Here is a 19814-nt window from a genome sequence, read left to right as displayed (position 1 = left end):
AAGTCAATCATAAACATGAAAAGGTCAACCGCGTGAATGTTGACTTTTTTGAGCGTCAAATGACCTCACAAAAAATGTATAATAAAAAAGCTAATTCTATGTCCACCATTTACCTCATAAAATAAAATTAAGGACAGTTATATTTTTACCATACTTAAAGAAATAACAATTTATTATAGATAGACATTAGACTCAGGCATAAATCTTTTCAATAATTCTACAAGCAGAATCAGCAAACTCCTCAAACCTAGTCATGTTAAAATAAACTTCATCTTGAACTTCATCTTTGTAGCTCATAATATCACGATGACAATAAAGATCAAGCTTTCGAGCTTTAACAACGTAATATTCAGCACCTTCATAGTTATGTTCCCGCAAAGATTTTTTTGCTGAAATTAAGAAAGGAGGAATATTACGCCGATAATCATTTGCACATGTTTGATAAATTGGTTTTCTAGTTTCATTAGATGAATTTGTAGCCAACTCTTCCATGCTTGCTCCTAAGATCTTTGCTTGATCATCAGTGCAATTGACAAGGCTCGTGGCTATGCCAACACTGTTCAGTACCAAAGCATTTTCTGAAGACGTGACACATTTCATACATGTTGCAGGGGTGTCCGAATTACGGCATAATGTTTTTATCAATTTCAGATCTGCTTGAATCAATGGTGGAGATAGAATGAGAAGTGTAAGAAGAAGAAGAATCCTTTCTCTTTGTTTGTCTGAAAACAATGCCATAGTCATTGTATAATTGTAAAATTCAAAGTGGTTGATGCAAATATTGCATACATAGTGGGGGTCCTATATACTTTTTTTTTTTGGGTGCATATCAATTTTTTGTTGGTCAATAAGGGATTTTAAATACAATATTCTTTAGACAATATTGTTAATAATATTTCAAAGGACCTGTTTGTTTGAATTTAATACAAAAAATAATAATTTCTTTTTTATTACCAAATAGTTATTAAAAATATTAATTATTAAAAATTATCATTTTTAAATAATATATTTACATTTCTTCAAAAAAATAAAATAATATATTTACATTTTCTTACTTATAGAATATATATTTTAATAAAGGAATATCATTAAAAAAAAGTAAAAAAATATATTATTGAGTCAATAAGAGATATAAATGTCCTTTTATTTTTGTAGATTTTCCAATAAAGAATTTTTTTCTTACCTTTGGTTGAGAATTGTTTAAACCAATATTCAAAGATGTGTTCTACAAATGGTTTGTCTTTGAATAAAATTCATTAATCACTTGAGTGCAAATGACTTGATTTTGTGACATTGATTTTTTTAAAACTAAAGGTATCATATGTGAGTGAATACAAAAATTTACATTCTTCTTAAGGTAATTAAAAATCATTAGAGTTGACATCTTCTGACAAATATTTTTTCGTATGCATTACAGAGAGATCAAACACGTGACCATTCGTCAAAAAATTAAAATATTGAATGTTGGATAAAATGGTTAAGGGACACAAATATATAACATTTGTCTGATCTGGATATTGATTGCTAATATTATTATCTCAAAAAATTGGTAATTAAGTTTTTAGAGAATGTCATTTACAATAGAAAAAATTCAACCTCTCATAAAAAACTAGAAAAAATTCAATAAAAAGATTATATAATTAAAGAATTAAAAAAAATAACACAGACATGCATTAAAAGAAAAATAATTAGCGCATTTCAGTTTTTCTTTGACTTGTGGTGTATTTTTTCTTTATAATCTTTGACTTTTGGTCAAATAGCATTTTCTTCATTTATTCAATAAATCGTTTTTTTCAATATTGTTTTTTTTTTAGGATCAATATTGTTTTCAAGAAGCCAAAAATATATTAACTTTTCTAAATAAGCGTGTGTCTACGGAGGACTTAAAATAGTGTCACAAAAATACAGAAGTGTCATGGTAGCAATCAAAGCCAAAAATAGGTTAACACACCAAAAGGTGGATAACCCAATACAAGCTGAAAGATATCTCCACCAAGAGTGAATATGAAAAAAGTAGTGGACCAAAGAGCCTTCAGTTACCATCAAGAGTGGATTGGGTTTCTTCTAAATGATTTAGATGGTAGTCAACCAAATCACTTGGAGACAATGACGAATATCCCTCATAAACATATGATCACCCCCAAACTGTTGAGTGAGCATGCAAATATCATACGGGAGAACACTATAAATCCCCAACCAATGAAGAATGATCCCTGTATGTTGCAGAAAACATCACAATTCAGAAATAGATAATTGATTGATTCCTCATTTCCACATACATCAGAAGACAACAATGACCCGTAATGAAAACTGCAACGACGAACCGAATCATCTTTAGTCTGAATTCTTTTGTTCAACACTCCCAACATGAAAATCGAAACTTATAAAAGTACGACTTTGTTCCGAATGATATCCATGAAGTGCTCCTTATATTGTTGGGCATCATGTGTCAAAAACTGATAGGCTCCTTTAACTGAATAGCCTTAAGCTGGATCGTATATATCCAAGTCCAAGTATCGACAATATTACCCTGAAAAAATAATGTTATTCACCAATAAGAACACGCTCTAACATCATATTACTATCAACATGAAGTAAAAAAAGGCGGCTTAACTTGTAGCGTAAAGGGCCACATCTCAACCAACCATCATTCTAAAAAGAAGAGTTCTCGCCACTTCCCACACCCTTTCTAGTCCCACAAATATTTTCCATAAACCAGACGCCTTTGAACCACCTCCTTAATGTGACCACCATATATTTCATTCTTAGCGGCCCACAATAACCTACCCTGATCAATTTGTAACCTTCAACACCACTTAACCAACAATGCTAGATTAAATTCCATAATCCTCCTTTCCCTTAAACCTCCATACTCCATAATAGAACAAACTTTATGCCAATTTATCCAGTGAATTTTGCTAGCATCCTTACTAAACCCCCCCACCCACCCTCCAATATAAAAAATGTTTTAGAAAGTGATCCAAGTAAAGAAGATAAATTGGTAACAACAAGAAATATTTCATGAGAGCAAGCTGACCACCCGTACACAGGTGTTTACTTTACCAACTATACAATCTTTCTCGAATGTTGTCAAACAAAGGATGGCAAAAAGACAAGCGTCGAGGGTTACCACCAATAGTTAAACTCAAATAAACAAATGATATCCGATCGATTTTACATTTTAAAACAATAGTGGCTTCCACCAATCATTATTCCTCGACATTAACACCTACGAGAAGGCACTTGTGAAAATTCACTTTTAAACTTGGTACAAGCTCAAAAAGAATTAAATTTGCCTTTAAAGCTCAGATATTTCCCAAATTTTCTCCCCTAAAAGCAACATATAATCAGGAAACTGACGAGTAATTCGAAAATTGGAATCTTCACCAACCACATAACAAGTAAAAATACCCCATTCACATAGGCATTTAACATCACATTCAAACATTTGGCTGCAATAAGAAACAAAAACGGTGATTGGGGATCCCCTTGGTGTAACCCTCTATCCATTTTAAACTCATTGATGAGACTCCCATTAACTAAAACAGAAATTGTCGTTGATTTCACACATTTCATGATCTACTTACACCATATACACGGGAAATCTATCTTCACCATGACTGCTTTCAAATATTCGAATTCAAGAATCATAGGCCTTTTCGAAGTCAACTTTGAAAAAAATGAACTCCTTTTTTAATTTCTTAGCATCATTAAGAACCTTATTAGCAATAGCAATACTATCCAATAAATTTCTACCTTTAACAAAAACCGATTGAGTTTCATAGATAACTTTGTTAATGACGAGTCTCAATCTGTTGGCCAAACAATTTCGCCAAAATATTCGAGTGATATGGGCTTAAAACCTTAATGTAATCAATCTTATTCAAAAAAAATTTATTTACATCATTTTGTCATCATCAATACAAGACTAACGACCAAATTGCTCATTATAAAAAATAAATAAAAAGACCATTTTGCTCCCTCTTTCTGGTCCATTTCAGTCATTAGTAAAAACTAATACCTAAATTAATCCCTGAAATTTTGATCTATTTAACATTTGAATTAAGCCAAAGTGCTTACAATGTAGCTGTGGATACTGCTAGCTTTCAGTTGGCCTTAATATCACTCGATTTGAAGAATTACATCTCTAGATATGGTCCCCTGACACATGCAACATATTTCCTCCAATACTCTACAAAAATTTGAAATTTGTTGAATTTATGACAAATTAAATATTAAGATAGCAAGCACTGTTAAAGAAGGTTTGTCAGTCATATTTTCACTTGTCAAGCATGTTGAAATTAATGCCATCATTCAAACAATATTTTTCTGCTCTCCTCAACTTCATATTTCCCTTTCCATTGATAGATCAAACCCCACATTCCAATTTGTATCCAAACGGTTTGGAATTATTATTCAAATTAAATGTTCTCTTTATTTATATTTATAGTTTCTGACCATACTGATATTTTTTGTTTCATATTTATTTCTCGGATAAACCAAAACTTGTGAAGTATTTAATAGAAGGTCGTGGATCATGTGAAATGTGGCAGATATGGATCTTGTTGCACATTTAATAACCCTTTGCATATATTAATAGGTTCGTATAGTATAGTACCCCCTACATTTGCTAGCTAGCTTACATTTTTTCTCTACTAATGAAAATTGATTTTATGCTATACACTTGAGTTTGTAGTTCCTACAAATATGAGCACTTACTCTCTTAGAGCCCACAAATCTTTCCTAGTTGTTATTTTCTTCACGGTATTTTCTATTGGTTGGTGCCTTAGAGTGATCCCAAATCATGGTACGTGACATGTTTTACATTTTACATAATTTTGAAAGTAACACATGAATATGATATTGTTTTTCTCATAGTGACCTCATGCATAAGTGTTCTAGTATCATGTAATGATGTAAAGGCTAATTTGTATATATGTATCTATATTATTGCCTTGAGTATTTCACAATCGTTTTTATTCTCATGTTCCAGATAAGTTGATGCACTTACAAGAAGAGAAAACAACAATTATAGACAAAAAGGTTTGACACATTTAGTTTCAAATCAACATTTTATAGTAACTCACTTCACTTGTTTCAAGAAGTGAATGATCAATTGTGATTCAAATATTTGTGATTTTGTAGGAAGGAGCAAGAGAAGGTAGCAATGTAATGGAACTCTATCCAACCGGTTCCACCATACCAGATTGTTCCCATGCATGTGGACCATGTTCACCCTGCAAGAGAGTCATGGTAGGTTTCAACAAATGTTCCATGGCAGAGTCTTGCCCTATGGTTTACAGATGCATTTGTAAAGGAAAATACTACCATGTTCCGTCGAATTGATCGATCGTAGTTATTAATTTTTGTTAGAAGTTTAGGATCATTGTTGTAATTCTGAAGAAGGTGATGAAGTTTGGGTATTTTTACCATTTGGAGCTACTTAGATTGGTTAGGCATTGTTGTTTAAAAAAAGGGAAACTTTTATATCATGACTCCATCTTGTGTTGCTTGCTTGTGTGTCTTGAATTGACTCTGTCTTTAAATAACTGAAAAATGAACATCATATGAGAGAATTGTTTACATGAAAAGTAAAAGCTATCCATGCAAGTTTATTGTCTTAACTTCAACATTATTGAGAGTCTCACTAGATAAAAATATGGCCTAAACTGTGGTTATAAGTGATGAACACTTGTCACAAACTCAATTCAAATTTTAAGATGGAGTTTAAGTTTTTTTCTAGATTCATCAAGTCACTCAAGTCACGCTCAAGGTGTTAGTTCGAGCGTGAGTTGTGATTGGTCTCAAATTGAGGTAGTGATATGTCGGTATTTATTGCCAAAAACATATTGGTGAAATAATAATAAAAAAGATTAATTATAATTTTGACCTATTTATTTTCACCCACTGACATAATCGGTCCTTCCATTTTAAAATCATCATGTTTTGGTCATTTTCTCATAGTTTTTCATTCATAAATAATGATGTGACATATTTTAGATTGCATGTCATACGACCTAATGATGTGGAATGATCAATAACCATAAAATTACATAAAAACCCCTAGAAAACTTCAATTAAAATATGATATATCTCCGTTGGTATAGTGAAGCTATAGTGAAGCCGTTGGTACAAGTAGTTAGACACTTGTAACATTTTCAAATTTTGTAACATTTTCAAATATTGTAACATTATAATTCTCCAATCTTCTGAGAAACTTGATTCATGGAAGCAAACATGTTTCTATTACATGTCTAGTGTCACATTTTATCAGATTTTAACACAAGAAAAGTCATAAGTGGTTTGAAAAGAGGTACATAGCGAACTAACCTATTTGAACTTACCTACATTGTGTGAGATTGAGACACAGAAATTTTCACAGGTCTATATGGATCTTTACTACCTCACAGTCGAGACAGAGATAAGCTTTTAAAAACAGAACAAACCTCTAAACACATAAAAATCTGATAATGATTTTTAAAATCAATTTAATGAGAAGAAATGAATAGTTGTCATGAAATAAAAGGTTAAAACACACAAAATAGCTTGTGTAATGTGAACAGTGATAAAAATAGTACAAAATGCAGCATGGCCAAAGATGCACCAAATGAACAAGAAACAACCAGTAATAACTCTTTTGAGACACAAATTGATCTCATATTGGATGGCTTGAAAAACAAATGAAACAAATGAAAAGCAGCCTGGAGCTCAATGCTAAACTGATGCAAGAAGGATCTTACTATACACACCACAAAAAGGTTTTCGCAACACATGTGCAATATTGCACATGTTAAAACAACTAAAAGACAATAATAAATGTTTTCGCGACACACAATTTGACATCTAACACCGTATCAACATACGGTTCGGATGTGGTTCGGGCCTTTTAATCATTATTTTCTCTCCCTTTCTCTCCCTTCAGATGGAAAACAAACTAGATTCAGAGTTTATTTTGTACAATGTCGTGTTTTGTGTGTCCAACTAACACAAATTATCAAATCAAGTATAAACTCAGCTAACATCAAACTGCTCAGGTGAATCTAGCAAAGTCATACAATAGCCATAGTATAACAGGTGAATTAAAGATGAATTTTGTAAGCTCAACTCCTATAAAATTAGAAACTACTAAAAGTAAAATAAAATATTTTCTAGTAGTGCTAACTATTTCATTTTGTTCACAGTACAAACGGCAATACTCAAACCCAAAAGCTTTCATGAAAATTCAAGAAAAAATATTGTAACTAATTTCAAGCAAATGAGTCAGATGATATTTTCTGTACAATGTTCTACCCCTTACAGGCCTCTAATTGCTCCTAAGTGCCTTTTCCCATGTCCTCCCCTCTCCCTTGTCGCGGTTTCATGGTTGTGTCTTCTCCCCACCAGTTCTGATCTTCGGGCATTCTATGATGGACAGTTAATCTCAGACTCGGTGTATTGGGCTATAGTGAACATATTCAACAAAAGTATAAAACTTACCAAGTTGCCTTGTCTTTATTTTAAAACTTAACGTTCCATCTATCTTGCATAATTTCATCGTTTCTTTCGACTTATTTTCTTTTGTTTGAACTTTTTATTGTTTAATGTAATATCATATTTGACAATAGTTCCTTTGATGCTTAATATTTTCAATCATTTAACTTCAAAACCTTTTTAAAACTAAATCTTGGACTTAAATGGTTGGGAGGTATAATGATCTGTAATTTACTTTTACATAAGATTCTGAGGTGTGCCAGAAGACAATAATTAAAAAGGAAGAAAAACCTCATTCACAATTTAAGTTGAAAATCAACGCGAACCCATAATGCCGCTATATGCATTATCAGCTGCATTGTTAACGACTTACAATTTTAAACTTTTTACTTTAAGAAGCTCTTTTCAGTTCATAAGAAGAAAACCCGGAAAATTATTCCACCCATTTGGGTTTGGTTTAAAAGCTAAAATGTAGTAAAATATGTTTCATAAGCATCTTGAGAGAAATTTGATTGGTATACTATAGACATAAAACCAATGTGATCATTCCCAGATAGTGAAGCACAGCGGCAGACTCCAAAAACGCTATAGCGAGATAGTAGGTAGGTAGCACAATGGCCGCTATTTTGAAATTTTATACAACTTATATAATTTACAAACATAAAAATTCATCAACTAGGTGTGACTGACTGACTAATGAAAGTGTGAAAAATGACCACAGGAGTGAGACAGAGGAACAGAAGAGAAGCCCAAATGATGTCATTCTGAGGTACGACGCTGTAGCGGCTGTAGCATCCGCTATTTTAGCTGCTATAGTGGGCTGCGATGACCGCTACACTAAACTGCTATGCTACTGCATGTCCTATAGCGGCCATGAGCTGCATGGCTGTTGCGCGCTACAGACCACACTATTAATCATTTTGAATGTTCTTATGTGGCTGCAAGATATATAAAGCATAGCATACTCACTACCAGTTCCATTTCTAGAACTAAATCCCAAACAAGGATTAGGTAAGAAATATTAATATACTACGCTTCATGAGAAAAAATGTGAAGAACAGAACAGAAAGCATGAGGCTAACACCTCAGTAATCAGAAATACTAGAAATGTGAAAGTCCGCATGGATGCAAAGGAAGAAAAGGTAAAAGCATGCCTACGTCTAGTCGTCCGTATCTCAGGAGTCAAGAGTACTAACCTAATCTTGTAAACATAACTGAGATGGACTATTATCCAGACAGGTGAAAGCCTCTAAAACAGAACTAAGGATAGAAAAGCTCAATTCCATTCTCATTCAAACCAGTGTTGGTTCTACCTCTACACTGCATGATTTTCCGCAAATTATACATAAATTTGGACAAACCAATTGCAAAAGTACCACGTAATGTGACTATGGTAGCAATTTGTGTTTCTCTAATCACGTAAAGAATTATGTGACTATGGTCTAAAAACCAAACAAAAGAGGGATGGAAGGGAGTGGAAAGCATTCAAAAGAAGAAATGTTTCATTAAAAATAATACATTCTTAGAGCAATATGGTTCTTTCTCATTTATCTTTGAAGATATGGAAAGTTAATAGACTAGTGATATGGGTCAGAGATCCTGAAAACATAGAAGATATCTACTTTTTCCTCAGATATGCTTAGAAATGTGATCATATTTAACAAATTTATGAAACCAAAAGTCAACTTTAGTTCTGGATCAGCTAATGCATCATGCATGAACTAAACTAACTACTACCAATGTAGTAACTAGTAACAACTAGCAGCCCTAGACATATAGCCCTGTTAGGATAAACAACTTATTTTGCAGCTTATCAGCGCTTAAAATTAAGCTATTTCTACCATACAAGATAAAATAAATTCAAACTATTTTTCATAATCTATAATCTATTTTCATAAGTTACTCTTGAGAGCTAATGGAAATAAGTTGAAAACAGCTTATGAACATGTCAAAAGTTGTTTGTTTTCATTAGTTCTCTCAAACAACATAACAAGTGCTTATGTCAGTTAAAAAACTCAAATAAGCAAGCAAATCTAATAACAAGAAATCAATAAGAAGAACTTCTAAGTTCTATATATCACATGCCTTCTTAGATATTCAGACCAAACAATGTTCATGATTTCCCCTATTGTCAGATGAGCAAGTTCAATTCTCTTGTACCGAACCCCTAGAAATTCAAAAACCCTGCCAGCAAAATCCCTAGTCCCTAGAAACTAAAACACAAAACCATAATGAAAATTATGGTTAAATATTTTTTTTCATAGATTTGGTTAAATATGTTTTAATTCTTATAAATTCACAAACTTTTAAATTTAATCATTTAAAATAATTTATTCATTTTTAGTTTACATTATTTCGAGTACTAAAATTATCCTTTAATTGTAAAAAATATTAAAATAGATATTATTCTTACAAAATACAATATTAAAGAGGACTAAAATTGTCGTTAAAATTTAATGGAGTCTCCCTAAAAAAAAATTAATGGAGTCGAAACGTATATCACTATATCTCGTGATTTCGACTAAACATATTTAACCCTAAAAACTATCTCATGATTTTTTTTTTTTATCAAGTAGTTTAATGGCTAAAATGTCATCTCTTAAGGGAGTAAACTTTATATAAACAAAAAAAAAAAAAAAACACAATCAAGCTTTACTCCACTAAAAATAGTCTCGTTATATATATCAAACGAAACCATAATAATCAATCATGTATCATTCATATTCTACTCAATAGTTTCTAGATCTTTCTTGATAGTTTCTCTTATAGTTTTTATAGGCCTTCATTTGCCTCTTGTAATTTGACAATCATCCATATGATCTCCTCCTGTTAGCACTTAATCTAGTTTTCTCTCTGCATACTTAAACAACCTAAGTTTCCGTCATCTTCTCTATTGTAAGTGCTACTCTCTCTCTCTCTCTCTCTCTCTCTCTCTCTCTCTCTCTCTCTCTCTCTCTCTCTCTCTCTCTCTCTCTCTCTCTCACTCACTCGCTCACTCTCTCTCTCTCTCACTCTCTCTCTCTCACTCTCTCTATCTCTCTTTCTCTCTCTCTCTCTCTCCCTCCCTCTCAGGGCCGTTCCTAGAGTTTTACGGGCCTTATGCATAATACGAGAAAAGGCCCCCTTACATAATACATCATAAAAAAAAAATTAGCGCATTGTTGTGTTTTTATTAGCTCTTCATTTCGTTTTTTATTTAACTCTTCATTACCAAATAAATGTTTTTTAGACAACATATGAAAATAAATCGAATACTTTATAGATACCAAAACAAAATAAAATAGCGTCGAAGTAGAAAACAATAACACATGCGAAGTAGACTAAAATTTTAGAACCCCAAAACCTCGTGTGTCAAATGCAGCTATTGATAAAAAAAAACAACAAAACAAAAAACTTGATGCGTCTCACATCAATTTTTTCGTAGTGATCTCACATCGGTTTCATAATGATGAATGTGTTTCACATGATCTTGCATTATCAAATTCAATTATGCAATCCTTTCAATCCATTCAAGAAAGTTGATCTTACTATATTGATATAATTTATTTTTTAAAATCTTTGAAAAACAAGATTGAGATTAATTTCTCAAGTATGCCCATTTTCAACTAAAATAGAATTTGTTTTGTTATAAAAATTATCTCAATTTCTTGGATAATAAATATCATCGATATTTTTAATACTAGTGAGTCACATTATTAGGAATAAAGGGCCCAAAAAAATATCACCAATTTCTTCGATAAGAAATTTTTTAGCACATTATTAAGAACAACCAATTTTTTCATAGTAGGGTGTATATAGAAATTTTTGTACTACACAGTGTAGATATAGCAAATCACACCAAAAGGGCCGAAAATATTAACAGATTTCAACCCAGCCCTTCATCATGTCAATGATTGGGGCCTTTTTAGAGAATATTGCTATATATACCCCCAAAACCAAATATTTCAATATACACCTCCAACCTTAAAAAAAGTTGGGCCCCCTACCGGCATGGGCCCTAGGTCGTCGCACTCCCGGCATATGCCCTAGGGCCGGCCTGCTCGCTCCCTCTCTCTCTAATGTTTTCTTTTCTAATCTTATCTTGTTTAGTCATACCACACATCTAATGCAACATTCTTATCTCTCGACAAATTCTATTTTTCTCGAGCAACACCTCTTCATATACCTCGGTGAGACAATACCCCTGATGCAAGCCTTAAAAACCTCTCGATACACTCCTTACATGTCCATATAGACCCCGTACTAAATTTTTATTCCCTCCTTGTTGTACATCTTAAATTAAGCCTTTCTAAATCTTTCTAAAACTTTAGTTTATGGTGTTCTTCTAAGCTTATACATGAGTTGTGAAAGCACTAATATTATTAAAGGTGTCTTATTCAACTAGAAATTTTAGGGTTATGATTTGATCTCCTACTGTTTTTACGGCCATAATATTCTTCTTCCACTCTTCGTCAACAATAATGTTGATTTCGATCTAACTTTGCTAGTACATCAAAGCTTAAATATTGATATATCCAATTTTTACGTAAGACTGCTTATATTCTATGTTCCAAAAACAAATCTCACTCTCATGAACTAACTTCTTCACCCCAACTATTTACAAAAATGTGGCAATCCATGTTTATTTTTCACTACATCCATGTGGGCGATACAACCACCCTTGCACATTTGACATTATACTCGAGTCATTCAATGTGTTGCTTCTGACACCAAGCTAGTATTCACACTACAACGTATTTGATCCATGTCATATAGAGATTCGACTAAGTTTTACGTTGATTGTCAATTTTCTAACACAACCCTCTGAAAACAAGTTTATTTGTCAAAATTAATTTGTAGAACTAAGAAAGTTAAACAATTATTACTTGATGGGTTAAATATGTTTTTGGTCCCTATAAAACTTGGAACTTCTAAGTTTAATCCTTACTTAATTTTAATAGCTTTTTTAGTCCCTGTAAAAATAATTTGCATGTAGTTTTAGTCCCTACTAAAACAAAGTTTCTCTAATTATCCTTTTACTCTTAAATTTTTGAACAATTTTTTTTAAGACAAGTTTAGAACATTACAAAAGGTTCGTTTACTAAAATTTAGAATTTTTTTTACATAAAATGAATTAAATATGAATTTTTTTAAATACAAAAGTTCAAGATAAAAGTAATAAAAATCTGGACTTAGAAATACAATTTTGAGATAATTTTTTGCATGTGGACTTTTAGTAATGTTCTTACCACTTATGCAAAAAATTGTTCAAAATCTTAAAAGTTTAAGCATAATTAAACAAATTTAGATTTAGTAGGGACTAAAATTGAGTGCAGAATTTTTTTATGGGACTAAAAGATCTATTAAAATTAAGCAAGAACAAAACTTAAAAGTTCCCAATTTTATAAGGACCAAAAACATATTTAAACCTTATTTGATTAATAAATTTATTTTTCTTGTTTGGCGCTTCCAGCCTCTGCAGAAACTATAAAGAGAACTTTGTCTGCAATGAAAAAGATCAATACAATGCAAGAATCTAAAGCAAAACAAACAATGGATTCCTTACAAATAACTCAATAGTTCACACCGAAAGAGATGTTAATATTTGGCCATTTAAAACATCGTCAAAGTCAACTTTTTTAAATAGCTATAGTCAATATTTCTTTTATGATGTTGTAATTACGTTTTATGAGTTTGTTTTGTAAGACTCATTTTTTAACTTATATCTTATGGGAACTTCTACGTTACACTCGTAAATTATGGTGTACCGGTACTCTTACTTCCTAAATCTTTAAATTAACAATCAATTTTATGAAATAAATAGTTATTTATCGGCATTTATATTTTAGAAAATACCATTTCATAAGAAAAAACACATCATTCATTGTTTATAAGAGTCATAGTAAAATTTTAACACATTATCGTATAAAATAATCAAATTTCTCTATTATGAGCAATAAAAATTCAATTTTATTTTGTCGATGTTTTTGGTGAATAAGATTTAATCATTATAATTATAAATGATAAAAAATAATATTTTTCTTCAAAAAACAACTCATTTAACTATAAATTTTAAGGTTTGGTGTACCGGTACACTCAAATATGTTGGGTGTACGGTAGAATTTGCCATATCTTATAGCTTATGTGTTATATGCTCATTTGATTAAAAATACCCGTTTACTAACCAACAATTTTTCATGAGCTTGTAACTTATTTTTAACAACTTGTAGTGTTTTTGATACGCTAATTCAAGTAGATTATAGTTTATCATTATTATCTCAATTTTACTTTTGTAATCTTAAAGGAAAATAAATAAATATTAATTAAATATATCAATTTTATATCATTTCATATTTATAAATTAATTCAACCACTAATTTTACTACACACTACAAATTTAATCAGCTAATTTATTTGTTGTCAACTATTTGATATAAGAGCACATATTATAAACTAACTTATCAGTTATCTACTATTTTTTATCAAACAAAATTTAGTAGGTAAAGCATATTTCATTTAGATTTGGCCATCTCAAAGTCGTGTTTTGTGGTTTTCCAGGAAACTTCATACTAAGTTGGAGTTGGGTTTACCAGAAGCATTGGTAGGACTAGCTTTAATTAATTTCCACAAATGAAAAAGACAATAAGAATGGTGGCTGTTTGAACGAATCGTTTTCTTGAATATAAGTGAGTCTAGAGAGTGGAGACGAATGATCAAACTATTTTTTTTTAACGATAGTGGGTGACCAAACTTGTCGTTCTTTGAATTATGTACGGTTGTACTTGTCATATTTCTTCCAAGTCAAGCATTGGAATTCAACGTCCAAGCTTGGACTAAACTTTTTTTTTTTTTGTCCTCTCATATAATAATGTGTGTAATGTCTTTACAATTTTTTCTCCGAAATTTGCTAGTGACTTCGGAGGAATTAGGAAGATAAGTTATGAAAGATTGAGATTGCTGGGATTGAAATAATATCCTCTAAGCAAACTCATGTAGATTATGAAAGATTGAGATTAGTCAAATTTGTGATGATTTTTCATTTTTATTCAAGCTTATCGATCGGTCTTTTAAAATGTTCGACTTATAACTTGTATATCACATTCAAACTTATTACTAGGACTTTCATCAAGACTCAACAAAGTGATATCAGAGTCTGGCTCAGCATGCGGAAAGAAGTGAGATTGTAAAACATTGTATATTTGATCCATGCATAGAAAGTCTTATTGGCGGAGTAGTGGCGTGTTATCTTGCTACGATGGTGCGCAGGTTCAGTGACATGGGATATTAATATGAGAGAAGATTATTAGTATTAAGTGTGAATGATAATCTCACAATGATTAGAGATGAGCAACCAAATATAAACATAGGTATTCATATTGTCAAAAAAAAAAACATGTATTGATAATTGAGCCAGGGCCGGCCCATAGCCCGTCGAGGCTGGGCGACGACACCGGGCCTCCAATTTTTTGGGGCCCAAAATATTTTTTTTTATATGTAAGACACGAAAATATTTTTTGCATGTGTTCAAGACCCACCAAAGTGTGATTTCTAATATTTTTTTTTAAAATGGCTTATTTATTTTTGTTGGGGCCTAGAATTTAATTTTTTTTGCATCCCTTATAAAATTAAAACCGGACCTATGAATTTGTTAAGACGGCCCTGAATTGAGCATCTAAAAGGTTATTTGTTTCTGTCATCGCTCATGCATAGGGTCATCCCTTATGGGGTGCAAACAGCTCTATCGAACTGGGCCTCCTAAATTTTAGGGCCTAAAATATATTTTTTTAATTTGTATAATACATGGAAAAATCCAATATATAATAAGAACATGCAAATATTGTATGAGTGTGGAGATGGTGAGCTGGTTGAGAAGCATGTTTGCATATATATATTATATTATAATAATTATAATAATTTGATGTCTTTGGATCAACACTCGGTGGCCAAGCTTCGTGCTTTTTTTTTCTTTAATTATTTTTTCAGCATGATTAGGTCTCCATTTGGGATGTCTTTGGATCAACACTCGGTGGCCAAGCTTCGTGCTTTTTTTTTCTTTAATTATTTTTTCAGCATGATTAGGTCTCCATTTGGGCCTAATTCATGATAAATTTGAATTCTAAATGTCCTCAATATTCTCTTCTCTTTTAAAAACACAATATAACCATTTTTTTTAGAACACTTGTCATATAAAATAGTAAAACTCTAATTATAATCCTTCTTTTCTCTTTCAAATAAAAATTGTGTTTTTTTTTATTATGAGCCTATCTTTACTACGAGAGATGAGCCTCCAATTTCATAGGCTGCTCATACAAATTGGCAATTGCCATACGATAATCAATTAACATGCTAGTATTTTTTTATTATTATTTTGATAAAATTAGCATGCTAGTAGTTGATTACTTAGTCTTATCGCTTTAGATATTTCCACAATCAAATTACTTCTTTGTAGTCTATTCCTGACCATTTGTCTATACTTATATCAATTTGCCAATCGTGATTTGAAAGTCTAACCAATTTGTGACATTAAAACAAACAACTAAGAACATATATTTGGGTCCTACGCAGAAGCATCCCTCTTAATTAGAGTCCTGTGATTGTTGGGACAAAGCCAATAGACATGAGACAGAGGGGACTTGCAAAGTAAATAAGTAGGGGAACAAAAACCAATTTATTTGTGTCATGTATGGTGTCACCAAATTCATACAGCCCAGGCCCAGTTAAAACAAGTGGGCCAGATTTTATATGTGAAGATTTTTGTACTGCTCATGAAAAAGGCGGTTTATTTTCCCACATATGAGCTTCTCGCGTATATTATACCGTTCAGATTATAGAATTTAAATGACATAAACACTTCATAAAAACATCCAAAAACAAATTGAAACATTTTAGATTTTAAAATTCGAATAAGATGCACGAGAAACTCATAAGGTGGAAAAAGTAACAGTCTATAAGAAAATATAAATCGAGTCACCAAATTTTTCAATGACAATTTTAAAATGAAAATATATATTTTGTTCAAAAGGGAGAATTAAATTAAGAAATCAATGTTGAGCACATCTATTCTAAGCATCATCAAGCAAAATTAAGGAAATGACATTTTAAAAAGTTCCTCGAAGGAAATAGGAGTGGCATATAGGCCACAAAAATCAATATTTTCCAGCGGTAAACATGTATTATTGATGAACTTCAATCAATGTGTTGGAAAATAGATACAATATTTTAAAGGAGGGGGAAGAATTGAAACATTTACATAACTGCAATCATGGACCATGTCAACTATGACTTTCCAATACATTTCGAATTTGATCTGCTTCAAATTCAAGAATTGGGCAATTTTTCACTCCAATTCTTATGGTCCAAAGCACAACTCAAAAATTCTGGTATAGAATCCTTGGATGAGGTTATCCTGCATTGATTTTATGACAACCACGGGGTGGAGGAGTTCATAAAGAATAATATTAGCAAGGACATAATAAAAAGGGAAATGTTAACTTGTGCCCTTAAGGCACAAGTTAATGAATCAAATATAGAAATAGTTTATTGGAATGCGTGTATTACATTATCTTTGACTTTTTAATGAATTGAATGCACAAAATTTTAGAGAAAATGTTGGAAAATACTTCCATGACATAGCTTGTGTGCCATTGGTGCCATTGGGGAAATCCTGGCCATTGATGTGTGTGGGGATGTGTGTGTGTGTGGTGGAGATGCAAGCTATGGACCAATGGCACACAAGCTATGGCACCAAAGTGGAGTCCGAAAATGTTAACAAGTGTCTTAAGGGCATTGTTTAAGCATCTAAAAGTAGCAACTTTTGCATTGGAAATTATACGGTTATAACTTTAACAAGTGTTTGACTTATATTTTCAAGACATAATTTCTTTTTATGGGTTCCTTAAACAATGCTCTTAGGGCATTTTGTTAACAAGACCCTAAAAATAGAAAGAAACCGTCAATTTAATCCTTAAACTATATTTTATTATCAATTTAAAATCAATTTAAAAGGTTTTTAGACTATTCTTCTATTCAATTATTTAGTTTCCTGATTAACATTTTCGTTAAGTTGACTGCCAATTGATTTTAAATTATGAAAATACATCGATTTTTAGCATTCTTCTGTAGGACAGTCTTTCACATTCTTCCAATTTTCTTATCAATTTATCCCGTAAACTTCATTTTTTTTTAAGTATCCCATTAGCCAATCATAAAAACAACCAATTAGACCCTAAGCATATAATTTCCTTATATACCTCATTAGATGAAATTTTCAATTTTGTTTGAGAAATAATTAAGACCTTAGACCTAACACTGTGTTTGGTATGAGAGAGTTAGAGAAGAGAAAGGGAAGAGAGAAGTATAAGAGAAAGTGAGAACTTCTTCTGTTTGGTAAGCAAAGAAAGAGAGACGAGAGATCTAAAATGGGTGGGGTCCACAGCTTTTTATCTTCTCTCTTGGTATGCGAAGAAAGGGAGAAGAACCAGCTTTTTATTTTAAGTTGCCCAAAATACCCTTATTATATTATTCTAAGGATATAGCTTAAGTACTGTTAAATAGTACTCCCTCCGTTTCAAAATGAATGTCGCTTTAGCTAAAAAAAATTGTTTCAAAATGAATGTCACTTTACATTTCCAATGCAATAATAACTTTTTCTTTTCAATTGTACCCTTCAATTAAATTAACTTTGATTGAGTCCTTTTTATTTTAAGGGTATTTTTGTACTTTTAAAACTAATCAGCATTTCTTTCTTCTCTATTTCTCTTCTTTCTCTCTTATAACAAACAACACATCAAATCAACTCTATTTCTCATCTATTTCTCTCTTCTCATACTCTCTCTCACCTATTTCTCTCTTCTCAACTTCTCTTCCAAACCAAACACACCCTAAAAGACATTAGTTTGAGCTCCGTTAATATCTTATCTTTAAAGTAAGATAAATATAAATACATTTATAAGTATTTTTTAATCTTAAATGTTTTTTCCACTCTAAATTAAGACATCATCTATCACTTTAAATTTTGATTAGAAAAACAAAAATAGATTATGATTGAGGGACATATTAAGAATAGAAATGAGGGAAACATTGAGAAAGGATATGGTTAGGGGGGTCATGTACAAATAAATGGAAATCAGTGTCAGAAAGTGTGGATGGTGTCTTTGCGTGAGTCATCAAAACAAGCAAGTGGGTCGGTAGCTTGTCCTTTGTACGGATGTACGGCATTACGAAACTACTGACAACTCCGTCACACCAATATCTAGGTCCCATTCCATTACTTCTACTACGCGCACATCTTACTTCTTCTAACACGCGCCACTTCCTTCATCCTGTGGTAAACAATCGAAACTGTTAGTTGATACTTGCCATTTGGCACTCACTTCTCACTTTACATGGAATAATATTTTTATTTTTATTTTGTCAAGGAACAATATTTTTATTTTTATCACAACGGCAAATGTAAATGTAAAAATGTAAATGATTTTTATTTTTATACAAACACATAATTGAAAAAGTAAAATTAAGAAATATCTGGGTTCAATTGCTTATTTATGTTCAAAAGAAAATCATTAATTTATTCTTCTTCTTAGGGGATGATTAAACTCCCTTCCTTATTAGTTGTCCAATAAAATTATTATATTTGTTTATTTGTGATTAGGAAAAGTAGTATTCCGCTTCTAGAAATTTGTATAATTATCTTGCTTGCTTTTGGACGAAGAAGGTTCTTCTCTAAATGAAAATTTTAATATTTTAGAGTCAAACTTGGTAGAAGAAAAAAATTACGGTCAAAATAAAAAATATGTCACGATTTAAAGATGATGACGTTAAACATTAAGATAAATCAAAAAAAGATAATAACGTTAAATAAATCGTGACAAAAAACTCTTTGACAAAAAAAAATTATGAAAAACGGAATCACTTTTTTTTTTTTGAGGAAAAAACATAGAAATTCAAAATTAAAGCAAATCAATCGGTGAAAAATGTCATTCTTCATAAGTAAAGTTTATTTAGGATATATAGTCTATTTAAATTTTGCAATAGTAAAAGTGTAATGAACAATTTTTGAGGTTGTTCATTAATGGAGGAGAATTATTCTAAAAAGGTTTAAAGTTTTTTTTGAGCAAAAAAAGGTCTAAAGTTACAACTATAACTATTCTACCATAACTAATTTCTTCATTCATTTGATAATGATTACAATGACCAATCACTTATTTATAGTATAAGGATTCTAACAACTTAACCAATGACTCATCAAAATGGATCTCTTTAAATCCTTCTATAAAACCATTACTCATACCCTAAAATGAACGTGGACCTAATAATTATATTATTGGATTCATCTTAATCATTCATTACAAAGAGTTTAGTTCAAT

At 31.4% G+C, this 19814-nt stretch overlaps 2 protein-coding genes across 2 annotated transcripts; one reads left to right on the top strand and one right to left on the bottom strand.

Annotated features, from left to right (window-relative positions):
• Positions 1-192: 192 nt before the first annotated feature.
• On the bottom strand, positions 193-744 carry LOC146949008 (uncharacterized). Its single transcript, XM_085748465.1, has one exon. It carries the CDS (start codon positions 742-744, stop codon positions 193-195), a length of 552 nt encoding a protein of 183 aa, XP_085604591.1.
• A 3889-nt stretch (positions 745-4633) lies between these two features.
• EPF2 (Putative membrane lipoprotein) lies at positions 4634-5512 on the top strand. The gene is made up of 3 exons (XM_085741487.1): positions 4634-4807; positions 4994-5043; positions 5146-5512. The coding sequence occupies exons 1-3, from the start codon at positions 4708-4710 to the stop codon at positions 5344-5346; spliced, it is 351 nt and encodes a 116-aa protein (XP_085597613.1). The 5' UTR covers positions 4634-4707; the 3' UTR covers positions 5347-5512.
• The last annotated feature ends 14302 nt before the right edge of the window (positions 5513-19814 follow it).

The sequence above is a fragment of the Medicago sativa genome, chromosome 2, assembly GCF_051527215.1.
Source record: "Medicago sativa cultivar Bolivia chromosome 2, Bolivia_mono, whole genome shotgun sequence".
Taxonomy (NCBI): domain Eukaryota; kingdom Viridiplantae; phylum Streptophyta; class Magnoliopsida; order Fabales; family Fabaceae; genus Medicago; species Medicago sativa.
This window is presented reverse-complemented; position numbering and strand designations above follow the sequence as displayed.

Excerpts from the sequence above, each read along its gene's own strand:
- EPF2 (XM_085741487.1), top strand. The coding sequence starts at position 4,708 with ATGAGCACTTACTCTCTTAGAGCCCACAAATCTTTCCTAGTTGTTATT. Across the intron at positions 4,808-4,993 it reads TAGAGTGATCCCAAATCATG|ATAAGTTGATGCACTTACAA; the intron begins GTACGTGACATG and ends CTCATGTTCCAG. Across the intron at positions 5,044-5,145 it reads CAACAATTATAGACAAAAAG|GAAGGAGCAAGAGAAGGTAG; the intron begins GTTTGACACATT and ends GTGATTTTGTAG.
- LOC146949008 (XM_085748465.1), bottom strand. The coding sequence starts at position 744 with ATGACTATGGCATTGTTTTCAGACAAACAAAGAGAAAGGATTCTTCTT.